Source organism: Electrona antarctica (assembly GCF_951216825.1).
Source record: "Electrona antarctica genome assembly, chromosome: 14".
Taxonomy (NCBI): Eukaryota; Metazoa; Chordata; class Actinopteri; order Myctophiformes; family Myctophidae; genus Electrona; species Electrona antarctica.
In genome coordinates, this window is record NC_136795.1 from 43,762,821 (window position 1) to 43,783,147 (window position 20,327).

Genomic DNA, 20,327 nt, shown 5'->3' on the forward strand with positions numbered 1-20,327 from the left:
TTTTTTTTTTGATTTTTTGATTTTGTATGTACAAATAAAGTATTTGTTTATAAATCACTGTTTCATCATTTGCTCAGTAGGGCTGTGTTGGCAAGGAACTCACCCTATACAATTAGCTGCAGGGGCCAAAGTATTGCACTTAACATCTTTACAGTTCCACTGCTCAGATTGTTAGATTTTCTTATTGAATTGGTAGGTATTTTGAAAATTGATAATGATTGGTGAAACTTCAGAAAATGTGTGAAGACCATGCTATTTCTTCCTGTACCTTAACGTGTACTTAGTATGCAATACAACACGATGACAATACACAAAGCACATACATGAATCATTGTGTTATAGATCTGTTACTGTACAATAAGCCTACTAATGGTTAGCGAAAGCATGAACAGGAACTCAAGGTGTGTAACAATAGCAACAGAAATAGGTATCAGAAGTTCTGTTTTGAAACGTTGCCTAGTCTGTTAGCCATTGAACAACTCGTCTCTCTCAGTGGGTGAAACACAGTACAGGAATAGGGTTATAATACATGTTCTATAACATGTTTATAACCCTATTCCTTACAATATAACCATATGCAGAGTTTATACTTATGCTAGTACAAAATGAGGGGCATATGTTTCAAAGCCTTCATGGTCAGAGGGCACTTAAAGTTTTAAGGGGTAGACCTAACAGTGATGGGCAAATGTGTGTCAGTATTCAATTTGAACAATAATAGACCTGTTTTACCCAGAATGTAGCCTATTACATCAACATAGTACATCACACCATTCCAGATCTCCTTAAATATCCCATTCTCATAATGTAGCTGTTTTGAAGCACTAAAGCAATGCCTGTACAGTTTGGTGCATACTTTCTAAAGTATTTAGGAAAAAAACCACAAAATGACATAATTATAGTTAATCCCATCCACATGCCATAGGCCTACATGAAGATGTATAGGCTATACATGACTGCGTGGTGGATCTGGTCTCAGAAAATATCACAGAATGAAAGGCCACCAAAATAGGTTAATGCAGTGCACCAGTACTACTGTACAACTTGACTGGTTTGATCACAATGGTACAGATGTCAATTCAGCTCAGATTCTGTGAACAGAGGTGAGCCGCATGGATAACTGCATGGATGGATAAATGTATAGCACCTTTCATGTCATGGAATGCAGGTCAAAGTGCTTTACTAGAGACACACAGATCCCCCATCACTATTCTTCATATATATTTCTCTACGACATTTCTACGCAAACTCTATAATTAGCCAACTAGGGGCCAATTAAGGCACTTCTGGTTGTCGGATTGAGATATAACCTACATATTCTGATTCAGCACCATTGGTTTAGTTGGGGTAGAAGGAGTTTTGGAGCAAAATGACTAAAATTCGACAAAATATGATTTTTTTTAACTTTCAAACAGCAATTTGACCCATTTCTAAGTCTTCTAGACAGTTAAAACTAACACCATTAGATTTCCCTTACTTGACATAGGGGGGGAAGTGTATTTAGAGGAATCCTTAAAAAATTGGATTTTTAGTGGCCTCCAACGCGTTAAAATCAATTAAATTTGTCCGTTTGTTTTGAGCAGGCAATTTTTTTCTTCGTCTCATCAAGCTGAATCCATAGAACTTGGTCCTGAGTCTCTACGACACTTCTAACTATCAAAGGTCACGCCCGTGACCCCTGTGCGGCGTCGAGCCCCTTTTAAGCTATGGTCGACAGGGAAAAAACAAATGTTCTAAAACAAAGGGTGTCTATCCATGTCTGAAGCACGGGGAATCCAATGGAATTGGTTTCAAGTCTCTACGACACTTCTAAATATTTTAGATATTTTTTTAGACACGTTTTTTGGACCCCACAAACACAATTTTTTTTTTTTTTTTACAAAAACTACTTAGTCTGACTCACTTTTTCACGCTGGATTTAATGGAATTGGTCCCGTGGAAAAAAAAATTGTTGTTATTGTTCTAGCCTCTCTAAGGCCTCTAAGTCAAAATCCATTGGATATTAGAGGCCCATCTTTTAGTATGTTATATAGCTTGTCAGGACGAACAATCTGATATGTGTTTCTCCAAACACGGTCATGTGGTTCAGAAAACTAGGGTTAGACTTTGACGCGCGATAGCTCCTCCCACAAAGGTCGAAAATGGGCGTGCTTTACATCCACGCATAGCTATCAATCTGACGAACGCGCCAATATGTGTCTCCCCGCGCACGGACGTGTGGTTCTCAAAATTAGGATTAGCATTTCATCATTCAATACACTGTAAGGTTTATCATGTCTCTAAGGCTTGTGGATTACAGGTCAGAGTTGGACTCTTGCTACGGGTGTCGCACGAGAATGGCGGACCTATCGGAGCGTAGATCTTGGAGAGCTGTACGCGCCCATGTGAATTACTTGGCTGACGGACCTATTGTTCCCGAGCTATCGCGCGTTGAAAACGAACCCTAACGCTAGCCAATTAAGAGAACCGTAAGTCTGTGTGCTGGGAAACACTGTCGAAGGCCGGCGGGGGCAATTCCTGCTAGGACTGGCAGGTAGGGCACAGGGGTCGGCTTCAGGCAGCCAGTTAGGATCCGAAGAGCATTATTGATGACAGGGTCAACCTTCCTCACGTGTGGGGTGTACAGTACACTACAGAGGCTCTATACATCTACGGCATAGGCGACAACCTCAGTCCTCTTGGCATTCAGCCGGATGGTGTACAGTACAGGACTGTTCAGTACAGTGCTAAACTGAGGAATCCTTGTTGTTCCCTTCCTTACACTCCTCTACACCCAGCAGCACAATATTGTGGCCTTGCTATGCATCCCATCTGTAATACTTTATAAATATACCCCTAATGCATTCAATGCGTTCAATCCCCGGCCGGGTCATACCAAAGACCCAGTGCCTCCCTGCTTGGCACTCAGCATCAAGGGTTGGATTGGGGGTAAGTCCCTGTGACATACTAGTGTCATGTCCAGGGGGTGTACATCAAGCTGCCTCACGCTACAGAAACAGGAGATAGGCTCCTGCCCTATGGGCCTCATGGCTCATCAAGGCTACTTACTTATATTTATACTCATAATGCTTTATAACTATAATAAATAATTATAAAGCATTTTATAATTACTTAAGATCACATATCATTATTATTACTGGTCACTCGCACTAAATTTCATTATTCATAGTTGTAATACATATTATAAACATTTATAAAGCTTTATAATCACTGTTATAATGCATATAGGGTGACTGCAGAGTTCAAAAGTTCATTACAATATCTATGACAACCTAGCATCCACAACATCCAACATCAAAATCATTATACAATTGCATATGGTAACTTGCAATGGGCCTCGATTTAGAAGAGAAGCAACAGTGCCCATGTACTTGTCTTACTTCAGTAGAGAGCAGTGGTCATCAAAGGTTCTTAATGGCCTTAAATTGTCACTTTAGAGATGTGCAGCCTATACACATGTACTGTATGTTGAGAGAGAAAACCATGCAATTTTTTCCAAGACATTCTGCATGCAGCAGCATCCACTCTTAAATCCCTAGACTCTGTTTATCGATTCGATTTATTACAGGTGATAGCTATGGTGCACTGCTCACCATTGTATCTTATATACCAAGGTTGGATGGTCCTCCCTGACAGAGAGACGATAACTGCATTGGCACCTGTTCTTGTATAAAGTCATGCTTGGAGATTGTCCTAAATACATCATTTCTGAAATGGGACTCTGAACCCTATCACACCAGATCAAGAAATGTCCCCAAATTCAAGTACCAACAGTTAACTCTGAACTTGGTAGATCTGCTTTTGGCCTCTGTGGCCCTAATACATGGAATCACCTGCAAACTACATTACAATTGACCACATTGGTACCCCTGGGTCGTTTTAAAACCTTGGTGAGCATACTAGCATACTATTACTCGACACTGAGAAAGATCACACCCGTGTGAAGTAAGTGGTGCAACTCCGTGTGGGGTGGGGGGAGTTCCAGACAAACAGGAACACACCCAGGGTGAGGGTGACAGTTACCGTGTGGGGGTCTCTCTACTGTACCCACTACTGTACTGGCACACCTGAAATCACCATATATACAGTTAATATGTGCGTGTGTGTTTGTGTGCATGTTAGGTTGCGCACAGGTGGTGAAAAAAACCCCATGCTGTTTTCATGCTCAGACGCACCCAGGCAGGCAGGCAGGCAGGCACCCACACACACTCACTTAAGGAAGTGGTTTGCACCACTAATGAGTTAAATTACTGTAATTTCGAGAATAAAAAAAAACTTGAATGAATTAATGAATTTTATGGCCAAAAACAGACAACTCAGCTATGTTGCAAAACAAGGAGTTTTCAGTACAATAAAACATTGAGAACCCATTGGAGAAGAACGCTATTAAGAACATCTAAAGTTACATCAATATTAAAAATGCAGATTACAAAAACACAGAAAATAGATGGACATATGGATGTTACTGTCGTCGCAAAAATAGCCGATCTACAAGCTCAAAACGTGACATTGTGACGCGTTTTGAGCTTGTAGATCATCTATTTTTACTATATTTGAATTGAAATCCTGAAAAGTAAAAGCTAATACATTGGACATGAAGACAATGTATTACTAGTCATTAAGCTACTAATTTATAGATTGAAGTATTTAGTAGGATTTCAAAGTCAAGAAATTACAAATAGGTTATTAAAAAGCAAGGCAGTTTTATTTGTATAGCACATTTCAACAAGGGAATTCAACATGCTTTACACAGATCAACAAGCAAAGGTAGTACTATTGATGCTCCAAATGAGTCAAGGATGCATTTTTCCCTGTATAATAGGCCTACAAATAGCCATCTCCTTTTTAAAAAGGTAAATAAGTGTAATAGCTCTACAATAATGAAATTACGACCGATATCCGAGCTACGATTAATCACAGGGTCATATTTGCCGATACAGATTCTGACTGATTCCGATATTATACAGAATACCACAATGGAAACAAGCCATGGCCCTATAGGGGCTTAGCCCAAAGCCTGTTAAGTATTCAATCAATAAATATACAGTGAGGACCTTTAGTCGTAGGCTCACCTTCCATCCGAGAATGAACACAGAGCAGTATACACTCTCCTTTCTGCCTGCTTATGGTCCTGTGTCTGAAGTCTATGGTCTTGTTGTGATTATGTCCAGTTGTGTCCAATGTGTTTTTCTGTTGTTTATTTTTACATTATGCTGCTGTTTGTATTGTAGAGAGATTTGTATTGTAGAGACAGGCCTAAACATTCTCCCCCTCCTCCCCCCACACACACAGGAACAGTTGACATAATAATGTCAAAACTGTAATAATTTTGGAAATATTAAAATTTGAAATTGACATTATGCTGAATGAATGCAACGGGAGCACGTCTGACCCAACACTGCAGCAAATCGCCAAAAACAGCAAGCATAAATGAAAACTGAACTGACATGTGTTGATCGGAGATCCATCTGCATCTATGAGGAAAAGGGGGTATATTCAAACGTTTTGAACGTTTTCGAAACCTTGCATGGTTTCCTCCGGCATCGGTGTATAAATGTGTGTGTGAATGTAATGCACAATCTATGTAAAGCACCTTGGATAAAGGCGCTATATAAGTACCATTTTAAAAATGAGACAGCCAAAAAGTAAAATGACATTTACAACAGGTCTTTCTGGAAAAACCTTCAAACACCGCTTCATGTCATTGCGCTTGTGTGTAGTGTACACAGTCCGTTCAGCGCAGGACGTTCCTGAGCCGTGCGCACGTTAGGGGTGCCCCCAGTCAAACAATACCGTGAAAAAAAGCAAATAAAATAATCCACTCCAAAAGGAGAAAAAAAGCAAATAAAATAATCCACTGGTCAACCTTGTATACATCCCAGGCAATATGTAGTCTCATATCTCAGTGTCCTCCTCGTCGTCGTCATCGTCCGAGCTTTCTGGTTGACACTCTCTTTCCTCCTCCATCTCTGCCTCCTGTTCTTCCAACAGTTGGAGACTTGGCCCCAGAATGGCCTTGTAGGCTCTCCCTGCAATCTGCTGCTTGAGTTTAAGGTCCTCCAATCTTCTCTTGAGCAGACAGATTAGGCCCCTCGAACCCTCCTCGGTCAATACATTTGGAAAAGCTAGAATATATACACAAGAACATTAATGGAATTCAATTCAAACCACACATGTTAAAATGAACGGTAACGAAAAACCAACATGTCTCTCACTTGGACAATTTCATAAAAAGACAGATGGAGTTGTACTTACTTCCCGTCTGTGACAAGACAGTTCCCATCTGTGTTTGCACTTTTGCTACAGAGTCCTTTAAGAAGGCACAGTGTTGCATCATCTCCTTTACCAGAATCTGCTTTTCCTCTGCCAGTCGTGACAGAAGCATCACCTGGTCAAAAAGCTGTTTCTTGCAGAGGATGTTGACACCATCTGTGATATGACAACATTAATAATGAAAACATTGAATTATTAATTATAAATAAATACAAAAAGTCATCTCAAACGAGCTCACAAAGTCTAATAGAGATACCGGTATTATAATAAACACCTGTGTTCTGTTCCTGCCATGGCCATATCATGCTCTCCACAGCTTTGTTGGACAGTTTCTGCACAACAGTGCTTATATCCACAGGGGTTGCATCAGGTTGTTGGTTGTACCTATAATGTAAAATATTAATACCAGGCAGGGTGAAGTGTTGAGAATGAAGATTAAGCCAGAACAGCATACAGATCAACAAGCCTCCTGGCCTGTTCCCCAAACCCAATCTAATGTGCTATACTGTAAATACCTGGTCATAAAAGGATATATTCTAAAGATGAGACAAATACACTTCGCTGACAGAGTGATAGTAAGCATGGAGGACCACTGTGGTCTAGTCAGCAAGCTCTCTCACCAATGTGCCATTTCAGACTGGACTATTGAATGGAAGGCAGAGAAATACACCAATATATTTGGCAATCGATTTAGGATTCGAAAATATCTATTACATACCTCTGGACATCATCCAACAAGCGTTTCTTCTCCTGGCCAATCTTCTGGGTGATTTTCTGACGCCTTTTGTTGCGATCTGCAAAATAGTATTACAAAAAGCTGTGATTTGGGCTCTGTCCAGTAAATGAATGAAATGTATTATGTATAGTTATAGTTTTACAGGCAATGTAAGTTTTGCCCTCTTGATTAATTGGTTTGCAATTTAATTGCTGTGTAACGAACAAAACTGACATACTGCAAGAGCCAGCAAAATAATTTCACAATACATACCATTCTGTCTGTAGAGGTAGTGTTTCTTCTGACAGATGCTCACAAAAAGCGAGTCAATGGAGAGCTGCAAACAATGCATCTCTGATGACACAGAACTGGCTGCTGCACTTCCTAAGAAACAAAAAAGTGTTCACACAAGTTCTAAAAATGTACTCATTGTCAGCCGTCAGATTGATTCTTCCCCACACACATTGATGCGTGTTGTCCATGTGAGGACATTGTTCTTACCGGTACTGGCCCACTGCTTCACATCAATGACCCACTGTTGCAGCATGTCATCTGTGCACTTAAACTGTTCCTGCAGCTTCCCGAGTCCCTCCGTTACCTCCAAAGTCTTCTCGACAGTCTGCAAAATTGCAATACAGAACACTGTAATTTACAAATGTGTTCATGAAATAGCATTTGAAGTTGAATCATGATCAGAGTTACACATTACGTTTTTTTAACAAAAGAACATACCTTTTTGTATCTGGAAGACAAAGCGGAGTGTAGGCCAATGGCTTTACGGAGATTCCACCCCATGGCATGGACCGCAAGCATGTCAGTTCTTACTGTAACACAAATCCAAATAAGATTGTTGAAAATGTTTAGTGTACCTTTGCAGGCTAAAAGTAGCAGGGGGTTAAATAAGCTTACAAACCTGACTTCATCATATACTTGGTGGTCAGGGCACATCTGGACAGGAAACTGTTGACCTGCTCAACCTCTTCACCGAGAGTGGTCCCAACTCCCTCCTGGTTCCTCGCATTCCACTGGATCTATAGGAAGTATGAACAGTGTGGCCAGACGCATGGTCAATATTGATGCATAGCCATAGGTTACTATGGTTATATAGTTTGGGTCAGTTCAGACCATTGTTCTGTGGCTAACATTGCCATGCATTGTGACAATCTAATTTACATCATCAAGCAGTATGACGCATCACCTCGCATTTTGTAGTGTGTGCTTTAGCATGCATGACAGACAAGCACGGTTTCATGCTCAGAAGGGGTTGAAGATGGGCCAGGTTCTCCGACACCTTCGCCAGGTAAGGTACGTATCTGCAGGTCACATCCATGGCCAAGAATGTGGCACTCTTGTACTCTTGCTGGAGAAACATCGGGTAGGCAAAGATTTCTCCTCTGTACATATTCAGACCTTTGGAGGGGAGGGGTGATTAGGAGCATATTATTGTGCTTTAGATAATCATGATATCTTTTTGTATGTTCAATTTATCATCAATACTAATACTAACCTCTAAGAAGGAATCCGTGCCTACAAACGGCAACTTCAATGCCTTCTTCGTCCAACCTGTTGGCCTGCTTGGACGTCTCCCTAGCAGCTCTCCAGTGCGAATTCCCACACGTCGCTTTTCCCGCAGTCTACCAAAGCACATAGTTAGAATATACAGTATTAATAGTTAGACAATAGATAGCAGGGCTCAATACTGAAACATACAGTCAAGACTTTTTTTTGGCTGAGCCATGTTTCACTTGTTTAAAACTTACACTTGTTACAACTCCTCTGACCTCCTCAACAAAAGTTGACACCTCAGAGTCTTTTGCCAAGAACAAGCCATCAAAGAACCCTGGCTCTTCACTCCTACATACACACATTTTCAAAACAAGGTCACAAAGTAACAGTTATTACATTCAACAGCTGAAGTGTCATCTTAAATAAATAAAAAACATTACGATAGTGTTTATAGGAAAGACAAACTAACTGTTTTTTTTGCTGGAACCTGTACAGTTTTCTGTTGCCATCAACTGAAACAGCCAGCATGTCCGGGGTGCAAGCAGGACAGACAAAGCGTTGTTCATCTCCGTGAAGCTGGTTCTCAACAGACTTGCAGTACATATACTGCAGAAAGCTTGTCTGAAAAGAACCTGCATTCACTTTGCCAGTCTGAAAAGATATCATAATTAATATGACTGCTACATAAATAAAATTAAATAAACTGGCTTAACGACATGACAAACTAATTACTCACTCTTCCAAACTGCTTTGTCCTCTGGTCCAACATGGTTGTGAAGGCTTGTCTAGACAACGCTGGAGCTGATGTCTTCATTGCCTCAAAGGAGTGGAAGACATCCTGGTGGAACAGTGTCTGGGCTTGCATGGTTCCAGGCCAGTAGCCACTTCTGACAAAGTCCCTGACCTCCGGAGACCACTGCTTAGAGCACTGTTTGCACGACAGCACTGGGAGGCGAAGATCATAGCGGCCTGAGAGTAAATGAGACATAGCAAGGAACTTAAGTAATGTCTATTAAACACATACGGTGTGTGCATCTACATAGATGAAGACTTAAATTCCTACCATTTATGGAAACCAGTATGATGGCTCTACCAGCTGAGACTGAAACATCAAACGTGTCACAGGTGCATATCTTTCCAGGATATGCTGTTGGCAGCAAACAATCTGAAGGGGCAAAGGACAATCAGGATGAAATGTTTGGGTTGTGTGAAGGTACTGGGATAACAGGTTATAATGAGCCAATGTTGTCTGTTAATTGAAAAAGAGACCTTGTTCACAGATGATGTATTTCCCATCACTGAGATTCACCGACTCTGTTGGGGGAATGTATTTATAATAACCACACATGGTGGTTTGCCTATTGTGCAGAGTGTGACGTTCATGTACCAAACGATCACACTCTGCACAAAACGACTCTGAAGGCATACATTCCCCACAACGGATGACAGCTTCTCTCAAGTGACAGTGTTGACACGTCCTCTCCACGATGTTCTCCGCTGACAACACGTTGTCCACATTGTGGTCTCTTGCCTGTTGCCAGCCTAGTTGGACATCTTTCTGCCTTTGACTCCAAGTGTGAGACTGTGTTGGCTGCTCTACACAATCATACGCAGTGTCCTGAAGAAGCTCTTCGAGCATCTGCCTATTAAAATCTTCAGGGAGAGAAACACAAGAAAAATAAAACATCACTGCCATAGTCTTCTTTGAGGAATTTATTTTAAGTACATTTATACTTACCAGGTTCTTGGTAACCGAGCCATGGTGTTGACACAGATGGTGTAGTGGACGTAGATGGTGTAGTGGATGTACCAACTGGAGAAACAGCAACCACATTAGACCAAATATGTTCAAACTCTTTGCCAGCATAAATCAAAACAATAACAGACACTATCAAATGATTACCCTATACATACTCCAACCACTTCAATCCATCAAAATCACTCTCCATAGATGGAGACTAACCATAAGATGAAGCCTTTCTCCTGCGTTTGCTGGTTTTTACACGAATCCCATCAGCATCCCTCATCGACCAGCTAACTTCAGGCTTCTGAGTTGTCGCTGTAGCTTGGCTGGTAGCTTGGCCTTTAGCTCTCTATACGGAGATGTCATGAAATGTAGAGAAATGGGCATCAACTAACTGGAGTTAAAATTATTTCACATGCATGTACAACGAGAATGTACTTACCTCCGTCTCAACAAACGCATCCGCAACCTCAGCAAGCGCTTCCAGTCTCTCCTTGGCGGACAATGGCTCGCTCTTTCTGCGTGTCGACATTTTACTGAAACAAAAATATTGGGAACAGTCAGCAACCAAACAGATATAAATACACAGACAAAACATGTGAAATTTCTCTCGTTTGTTTTGTCCACTCCCTATGGAGCATTTATGGATATGGGCCTTAACAGGACCTTATTACCTACAAATGTCTGTACAGGGACCTAAATTGATAGCAGTCAGGAGGATGAGGCTAGTCATCGAGACAGAACTCCCTGGAAAAAAGCTTGTGCTGTGGTAACCAACACAAAGCTGGCATCAATCAGTAGGACATCACATTCTCAGAAGTTGAAGCCGTTTTAAAGGACCCACTTTTAGGCCAGTGCAACAGAGCATGCTTGCACTGGCCTTCCTTTTAGTCCCCTTCAGCCTATCCCAGTGTTGATTGTCAATTTAGTATAGGCCCTACCTGTGTGTGCCATCTGTTATCCCTGTGTCTATTTAAACCCCGCATTTGCATTGTATTCTTGTTGGTTTCTAGCTCCCTGGTGAGTGAGTCTGTCCTGTATTCGGAAAGTCCTGTTATTTACCCGTTTTCCCATTTATGGAAGTTCCTGTGTTTTGTTAAGACATCCTTCTAAGTTTACTTGTTCTGCCTGCTGTCGCTTTTGGGTCCAACATACTAATTCGTAACAGATAAAGCCCTTTGAATGAAGGTGTGTGTGTGCGTGTGCGTGCGTTTTCCATATTTCTCCTTACCTTAATTCTCTTCCCTTCCCTTCCCTTCCCTTCCCTTCCCTTCTCTTCTCTTCTCTTCTCTTCTCTTCTCTTCTCCTCCTCCTCTTCTTTTCTTCTCTTCTCTTCTCTTCTCTTCTCTTCTGTGAAAATGAACGGTAGATATATTGGGAACAGTCAGTATAAATACACAGACAAAACATGTGAAATTTCTCTCGTTTGTTTTGTCCACTCCCTATGGAGCATTTATGGATATGGGCCTTAACAGGACCTTATTACCTACACATGTCTGTACAGGGACCAAAATTGATAGCAGTCAGGAGGATGAGGCTAGTCATCGAGACAGAACTCCCTGGAAAAAAGCTTGTGCTGTGGTAACCAACACAAAGCTGGCATCAATCAGTAGGACATCCCAGACTTACCTCTGGAATCTGGACGTAGACAGATGCTGGTGTGGGAAGCACTAAGGAGATGGTCAGATGTCTGGAGAATTAGGATGACTGGAGACTCCAATGACGGGCTTGTCTGGAAAGAAGACACACAGACACAGAATTACCATACATAACTACTACACCATACTGTATTCCTAACTACTCCAGCACGTAAATGCAGAGCTAACCATGCTCATGAACACAGCAGAAAACAGCTTTTACCATGTATTTTTCTACCTCTATTGCCAACTTTATTCTATTGTATTTGTTTTAATACAATGACTCTTTAGATTTACCATAAGCAATGTCAACATACGGTAATACACCACATGCATAGAAACCGTAATCGAGGATCATAGCCTATAGGTAAACCAAGAACGTATCAGTACAAAGGTTGAATATAGATAATAATAAAAGTACATTGAAACTATAACCCGGGGCCTATAAATCCTATAGAGCCATAAGAGCCATGGCCTAATACGCAAGCAGCACCGTATAGCCTACACTATTGATTGATTGAAATATATATTAACAGTTTGCAGAATTACAGTACATTTCGAGCACAAACTCAATACAAAGACTGTTAACTGTGAGTGGACGACCCAATTAAGCATTACACTTGTTTACAAGAGGGTTCATCAAAACATTTAGAGACGTACAAATAGACACTTCTATATAGTCAAAGAACAGAACAGGAATTCATCATAAGGGAGGTAAAAATGCTAACAACAACAATAGCATGCTAACGAGCTCTGTAAATAGTAGTTAGTAGCTAGCTTAGCCTAATATTTAGACTCCCGTAGACGCATTCATCGATTCTGCTTGAAAACGAATATATTTAGAATACGAGTCTAAATCTTAGGCTAGCTAGCTACTAACTACTATTTACAGAGATCGTTAGCATGCTATTGTTGTTGTTAGCATTGCCTTTAACTATGGACCACTGCTAGCAGCTAACATGCTACTAACACTGAAAAAACATTTATACAGTTGTGATTTATAGCAACAAATCTTACCTTGGCTCGAATATTCACCTGTACAATAAACAGACTGGCTGGTAGTGGGTACTATAGGCTGTGGCTAGGCTAAGTAAGCAAAGTCTGAGGACAACCATTCACGACAACAAAAACAACGCAATGAATGTTATTATGCAAAAACATTAGGATTAGCCTGGCAGCAAAAACACTTCCGGTTCCGGTTCCGGTAAACATTTTTCTTTTAAATAAATACAATCCAGAGTGATTTACAGTAAGCAAGAACAACACCTGGTACATCTAATACATAGAAATAGTCATCAAACATCATCAGTAGCGATTAAAATATTATTTTATTGAGTATTGTTTAAAATATCGCAAACGTACGAGTCCAAATAGGTGATTATGCACGGGACCAGGGCACTTCCGGTCAAAAATAATATCAAAAAGAATTATTCTTATTAATGAATATAATAATAACACTCCATAGCGATTTGCAGTAAGCAAGAACAACACCTGGGACATCAAATACATAGAAATAGTCATCAATAAATCATCAGTAGCGAGATTTGATATTGTTTAATATCGCAAACGAATCGACACGAGCAACGTATAGAAGTGAACGGGGAGGAAATCTAGTAGATATACACGGATTGTCCTCGTGACGTCACCGACGAGAAACGTATAGAAGTGAACGGGGAGGAAATAAAGTACATATCCACGGAATGTCGGGGAATCTAGTGTCATATGCACGCATTTGCTGTGTGCCAATCCGTGCTATTTCACCGTATTTGGGGGAGACCGGGTTGATTTAACTGCAACTGCATTTTGAGCTGGATCTGCTACTTTTTAATTTGAATCCTGAGGAGTAACAGTTTTGGACATAGTATGAGGTTCCATGACCCAACAGAGATGATAAATAGCTTGGCTGTTTAAATTACCTCTTTTTCCTACTGAGTATAATGAAGTCTGACTTCATCTCATCAATTCACATTTGTAGTGCATTTTTGAAAGCTGTTGCTAAGCCATTTAGTCTAGTGGGAAGAGGGGGGTATCATGCACCCCCCGGAAATATACTTCTAATCAGTGTTTTCTTATTGGGAAAAATGTGCTGAAAATGATGAGCTATGATAAAAAGTTGTCAAAATGTCCCACCTACCTCAAAACCCCCTTTTTGGTATATGGCTCTGGCGAAATTGTGTAAAGGCAAATATTAATTCACAAAAAATACATAGATAGACATGGAAGTCTGAAATTTGTCATGGAGTATCCTGACACATAGGGGTAAGTATAAGAATAGGATTTGGGGGGTTGCTACCATTATAGTTTTAAATATGACCTACATTATCCCCAGAAAAACTAAAAAAGATGCTGTCCGCTTGACTAATAATAACAAAGATGGTTATTTTCCAACACATTATGGTGACAATCACTGCCTCACTTGTATATAGAAAACTTCCCATATCCCTAAGCTTCAATTTAAGCCCAAGATAACCTTTCTATCTTGAAGATTACTCTTTCTGTAGCCAAAACTCTGAACTATACCTCAAATCGGTGAAAATTGTATATTCAGTCATCAGCTAAACATTTGGAATGAATGAATGAATAACTGAGTTTGAACTGACTCCACATTATGGAATATTTCTTACTTGAATAAGCTATGTTAAAAAGTTGGCAAAGTGTCCAATCTACCATTTTTATGCAAATGAGTGTCACCATTATCAAAACAATCAATGTTTACTATATCTCAGCCAATATTGCACTTAAATGAACAAATACGTTGTCTAGACCTATGTTTTGATGGTCAAGGATCTCAGTTAAACTATTCTTATACCAAGTATACTATTTATACCAAGTAAGAGATACCAATATTGCATATAACTTTACAAATAAGGTATCTAGACAGGTGCTGTGTTTTTATGCTAGCTTTATAATTTAGAATATATATACTGTAGCATAACATCACACACAAAAAACATCCTCAGTATGAACAATAGTAGGCGGCAGTATACACACTATAGAATGGCCTGCAATATGCAGTACAAAATACAAACAGTCACACAATCCTGTAACAGTATTCCATCATATACACACTCAAAGGCAAAAATGTAAGCAACAGTGACCACCCTATACACTAGCCTGCACCATAAAGAACAAAATGCACAGTCACATTAATTAGTCATCGTGTTAGAACTCGTCAGAGTCTTCTTCGTCTTCTTGTCCATGGTCTCCAATGACAAGGAGTCAAGGAGATCAAAGGTTGGTAGGACTGGATCGCAGGACCACACTGGATTCAAAAACCCTTCGATTTTCAACCATCCCTGCCCTTCATAGGGTTTTGGTTTTTCCACAATTGCTTCATCAGCTCGCTTGTATAAGGCAACACGGTAGTTCTCTTCAGAGCAGAGTAGCATGGAGGAAGACGAGCCAGGTCAACTTTAGATTTAAGAAGTGAGTTTGTCATTTGCCCCCACCATTGTCCGCAGAAACTTGGCACGGGTGAAGTCCACTGGGGCAGCAGTGGCTCAGGGGTAGAGTGGCCGGATGGTAACCGTAAGGTTGCCAGTTCGAACCCGGGCTCCCCCAGAGTTAGTGTCGAAGTGTCCTTGAGCAAGACACTGAACCCCTAATTGCTCCTGATGTGCTGGTTGGTGCCTTGCATGGTTTCCGCCGCCATCGGTGTGAATGTGTTTGAATGGGTGAATGTAATGCACAATCTATGTAAAGCGCCTTGGATAAAGGCGCTATATAAATGCACCATTTACCATACTGAAGACTCACAACTCTGTCCATACAGCAGACAGATGAATTGCTGCAACTATACTAATTAAGGATCTGTTCCATATAGACCGATTCAGAAACGGGTCTCAAGGTCACAGGCAACGTATTTCCTGTGTACGGAGACGACATATCTGCGGTGTAAACAGTCGGCTCTTCTACTACATTGAATGGATAGAGTGACCAATAGAGTGCTCAAACGTTACTCTTTTACCTGCTTTTTAATAACACTAACTTTACAAAGATGCCCAGAACATCAGGATGAACCTGATGTAGTGTATGGCTGCTTCAACAGTGGTGGCAACGTTCAACTTTGGAGAGAAATACGTTGCCTGCGACCATGAGACCCGTTTCTGAATCGGTCTATAGTGTAGCACAAGGCACATTTCAAGGACCCCCAGTCCCCCATAACCCTTACGGGTCCATTTGGTTCCATTTTGTACGTTCAGAATTGCACACCAGTAAGATATCAACAGCTCAGTGGCCTTGTAGTCAGAGCGTTCGCCCTGAGACTGGGAATTCGGGGTTCGATCCCCGGCCGGGTCATACCAAAGACTCAGTCGGTAAGTCGGACATGTCCCTGCTACATACTAGTGTCATGTCCAGGGGGTGTACTTCAACATCAAGCTGCCTCATACTACAGAAACAGGAGATAGGCTTCTGCCCTATGGGCCTCATGGCTACACAAGGCTTACTTACAGGTCAATTTGGTTCCATTTTCTACACTCTAGAGTTACACACCCGTAAGAAGCTCTGGATATCATCAACAGCTCAGTGGCCTTGTAGTTAGAGCGTCCGCCCTGAGACTGGATGGTCAGGGGTTCGATCCCCAGCCGGGGAATACCAAAGGGTTGGATTGGGGTAAGTCCTTGCGACATACTAGTCATGCCAGGGTGTGTACTTGTTAGGCTCCTGCCCTATGGGCCATATGGCTTGGCTAGGCTCAGAATATATGCTATTTAAATTGTGAGTCTTCAGTGAAAGAGTGTTGGGGGCAGATGACAAAGTTGACCTGGCTCGCCTTGTGACACTTTGGAGTGCTCACCACTGTACATGCTACTCTGCTCTGAAGAGAGCCACCGTTGCCTTATACAAGCGAGCTGATGAAGCTATGGTGGAAAAACCAAAACCCTATGATGAAGGGCAGGGATGGTTGAAAACCAAATCGTTTTTGAATCCAGTGTGTCCTGTGGTGCAGTCCAACCTCACTGCTTGATCTCCTTGACACTGGAAAGCATGGACAAGAAGCCGACGAGATAGAGGAATTGATTTCATCGGCACTGATTTTCACACCAGCATGCCGCGGGCACATGTGGTCACTTTAAGAATAGTTTCACTGAGATCCTCGACCCTCAAAACATAGGTCTAGACACTTTATTTGTTCATTTAAGTGCAGTATTGTCTGAGATATAGTGAAAATCGATTATTTTGATAATGGAAGCACTCATTTGCATAGAAATTGTAGAACTTGTAGAACTTTTTAACATAGCTTTTTCAAGTAAGAAATATTACATGATGTGGAGTCAGTTCAAACTCAGTCATTCATTAATTTATTCCAAATGTATAGCTGATACTGACTGAATATACAATTTTCACCGATTTGAGGTATAATTCAGAGTTTTGGCTACAGAAAGAGTAATTTTCAAGATAGAAAGGTTATCTCGGGCTCAAATTGAAGCTTAGGGATATGGGAAGTTTTATATATACAAGTGAGGCAGTGATTTTCACCATAATGTGTTGGAAAATAACCATCTTTGTTATTATTAGTCAAGCGGACAGCATCTTTTTTAGTTTTTCTGGGGATAATGTAGGTCATATTTAAACTATAATGGTAGCAACCCCCCAAATCCTATTCATCTACTTACCCGTATGTGTCAGGATACTCCATGACAAATTTCAGACTTCCATGTCTATTTATGTAATTTTAGTGAATTAATATTTGCCTTTACACAATTTCGCCAGAGCCATATACCAAAAAGGGGGTTTTGAGGTAGGTGGGACATTTTGACAACTTTTTATCATAGCTCATCATTTTCAGCACATTTTTTCCAATAAGAAAACACTGATTAGAAGTATATTTCCGGGGGGTGCATGATACCCCCCTCTTCCCACTGTACTAATTGTCATTTTGACAATTGTTTTTATTTGCATTGAGAGTAGAAGGTAAATCCTTACTATTTTTGCTTGTGTTTACAGGCCCTTGAAGCAGTGGAGAAGACTCACGATGGCCAACAGGAGGAGCTACACAGTGAGCTACGCCAGGCGATGGCAATGCTTCAAAAGAAAGTCCTCATGGACACAGTAAGTCAACCTGGTAACATTTTAACCTTTGTTTATTTGTTTTAAACACATTGGCAGATGGACAAAATTACATTACAAACTAGAAAAAGTGCCCTTCTGGGCACAGGTCTCCACCAGGAGGATAGGAGTGTATGTGATGTTTGGCTAAATGTTTAGGAGTTGTGTGTGTGTGTGTGTGTGTGTGTGTGTGTGTGTGTGTGTGTGTGTGTGTGTGTGTGTGTGTGTGTGTGTGTGTGTGTGTGTGTGTGTGTGTGTGTGTGTGTGTGTGTGTGTGTGTGTGTGTGTGTGTGTGTGTGTCGTGGCTTGTTGTAGCGCCACCATGAGGCTGATTTGAAAACTGTCAAGTGGCATTTCTTCCTCAGCCTAGTAGTATGCATGCACAGTTTCACCGCAATCGGACGCTGCATTGAGGAGTTTTGGCGATTTGTACAAAACAGGTACAAAGCGGGCTACTCCTGAAAGGTTTAGAAGCCAATTGTAGCCAATGAGGGTGGATTATGAGAAATCAATCCGTCTTGATCACATGACTATGGAGAGCATGTGTACCGATTTGCGTGAAATGTGGCTAAAATCTGAAGGAGTAATATTAGAAAATGTGTTTTACATAGAGCAGATGTGAAGAATTCCAGGCAAAGGTTTTTCCTTGGCCTCTAGGGAGTTGGGAGTTATAGCGCCACCTTGAGGCTGAGTTGAAAATTTTCACGTGGCATTTCTTCCTCGGCCTAGTGGGAATGTGCGTGCAACAATATCGTAACACGATGTGTTCATGATTTGCAGCATTTTGTTTGAAACTGAGCACTCCTGCGAAATTTGGAAGCCAATCTTAGCCAATCAGGATGGAGTCTGAGAAATCTGAAAGAACCGTTTCGTTGAATGGCTCTAGAGAGACTGTTTACCAATTTGCGTGATGTTTGGACAAAATCTGTAGGTGTACTGTCCAAAAACTTGTTTTGCACAAAGCGGCCTCCTGGTGGCGCTATAGCAGGCCGTTCTGGAAATGTTGGGGCACAGGATCATCGTTGGCATCCAGAGAGTGTGTGTGCAAAAATGTAGCATCGACTGGGTTAACGGTGCCGGAGATTAGCTGTCCACAGACGGACGGACACACGGACACACGGACACACGGACGGACGGAGTGCAAAACATACTCTCTCCCCATGCCTTCGGCCTGGTGGAGACAATAAATAAAAGTAAGAATAGGACAAGCATAAAACCCAATGAAGCCTAAATTATGGTTTGTCATATGACAAAGTTACACAATGGAAATAGCCAATCTACAAACTCGCAGCGTGACTTAAGCAACACATGGATTTGTGTTGTGTGCTGCTGCTGTATGATGACATATAAATGGGGCTAAAGAGTAATGGCACACTGACTTTGTCAGAGGTTCACCTGTACATGCAGAGTCACAGTTACAATATGTTATTATGACCTAATTATCACATAGAAGACGTTGCTTCTCATGCTGGTGAACACAAAGTAAAGGACAGTCCATATTCTGTTTATACATGAGAAAGTACTGGTGGTCATGAACACTCTTTGATTGATTTGATTTATTTATTATGTCAGAATCCAGATTATTGATCTTGACGTGGGCCTTGTTCTTCTCGACATCCTAGCCGCCGGCAGCCAGAGCTTTCTTGGCTGTAGCCAGGAACACACCTTTCCGTTCCTTGGAGGCGGACATGGCCTTGACGACAAGCTCAGCGACCAGTCTGGGACCGGTCTTCTTGGATCGGGGTGCTGCCTTCTTCTTGGCTGCTTTGGCCGGGGCAGTGGCGGGAGCTGGGGCGACTTCTGCCATTCTGTAGAGGTTTGAGTCAGATGCACTGAACTAAACTCTGAGTAGAGAATGTTGTAAGCAGAGTAGGGGGTGGAACTTAAAGGATATATGAGAACGATGTAGACTCAACCCACTAGGTCTGTAGTCTGTGCTGCAGAATACAGAGACAGTTGTGTTTTCTCTACAACTAAAACTAAATAAAATACATGCAAAGTAATGGATTAAAGTCAGACAAAAAATCGAGCAGATAGCAGACCAGTTTAGCTTGATAATCAAATCATGTGGAGCGTTGTGTTTTGTTTAGGGACGTTTACGTTTAAAACCTCACAAGCACAGTTGTTTGTCAACTTTCCTCTGTAATTTGTCTTTTAAAATATTTTTAACATACCCTGTTGCATTTTCGCTGCAGAGCAAGCTGAGATGTCTGGGTTTGGAATTAAAGTAAGAGAGTTTTGTTTTTAATTTACAACTTTCCAGTGTCTGCAAACACAAGCTGTTGGCCCATGGTATGGAAACTTATCAGAGGGCACTTACTCTGCTAAGCTTTTGTTTTGTGATGAGAAACCTGGCATGTTGGATAATGTATATGTATTCAAGACGCAAGCTCCACTTTTGCTA

General features: G+C 41.2%; 1 protein-coding gene across 1 annotated transcript; it reads right to left on the reverse strand.

Moving 5' to 3' along the window:
- Positions 1–5,513: 5,513 nt before the first annotated feature.
- LOC306936811 (uncharacterized protein) lies at positions 5,514–10,770 on the reverse strand. Its single transcript, XM_079520435.1, has 18 exons — positions 10,678–10,770; positions 10,455–10,584; positions 10,230–10,304; positions 9,761–10,144; positions 9,555–9,656; positions 9,228–9,460; positions 8,961–9,142; positions 8,746–8,839; positions 8,493–8,619; positions 8,184–8,395; positions 7,899–8,016; positions 7,718–7,809; positions 7,487–7,604; positions 7,259–7,369; positions 6,989–7,064; positions 6,545–6,654; positions 6,253–6,426; positions 5,514–6,122 (listed from the first exon to the last, which is right to left on the reverse strand). Exons 1-18 carry the CDS (start codon positions 10,765–10,767, stop codon positions 5,893–5,895), a joined length of 2,658 nt encoding a protein of 885 aa, XP_079376561.1. The 5' UTR covers positions 10,768–10,770; the 3' UTR covers positions 5,514–5,892.
- Positions 10,771–20,327: the final 9,557 nt, after the last annotated feature.

Bases quoted from the DNA above. Each gene is read 5' to 3' on its own strand.
- LOC306936811 (XM_079520435.1), bottom strand. From the start codon at position 10,767: ATGTCGACACGCAGAAAGAGCGAGCCATTGTCCGCCAAGGAGAGACTG. The intron at 8,620-8,745 runs GTAAGTTTTAAA...GTGCTTTGGTAG, and splicing joins TCAGAGGAGTTGTAACAAGT to ACTGCGGGAAAAGCGACGTG. The intron at 7,605-7,717 runs GTATGTTCTTTT...GCAATTTTGCAG, and splicing joins TGTCTTCCAGATACAAAAAG to ACTGTCGAGAAGACTTTGGA.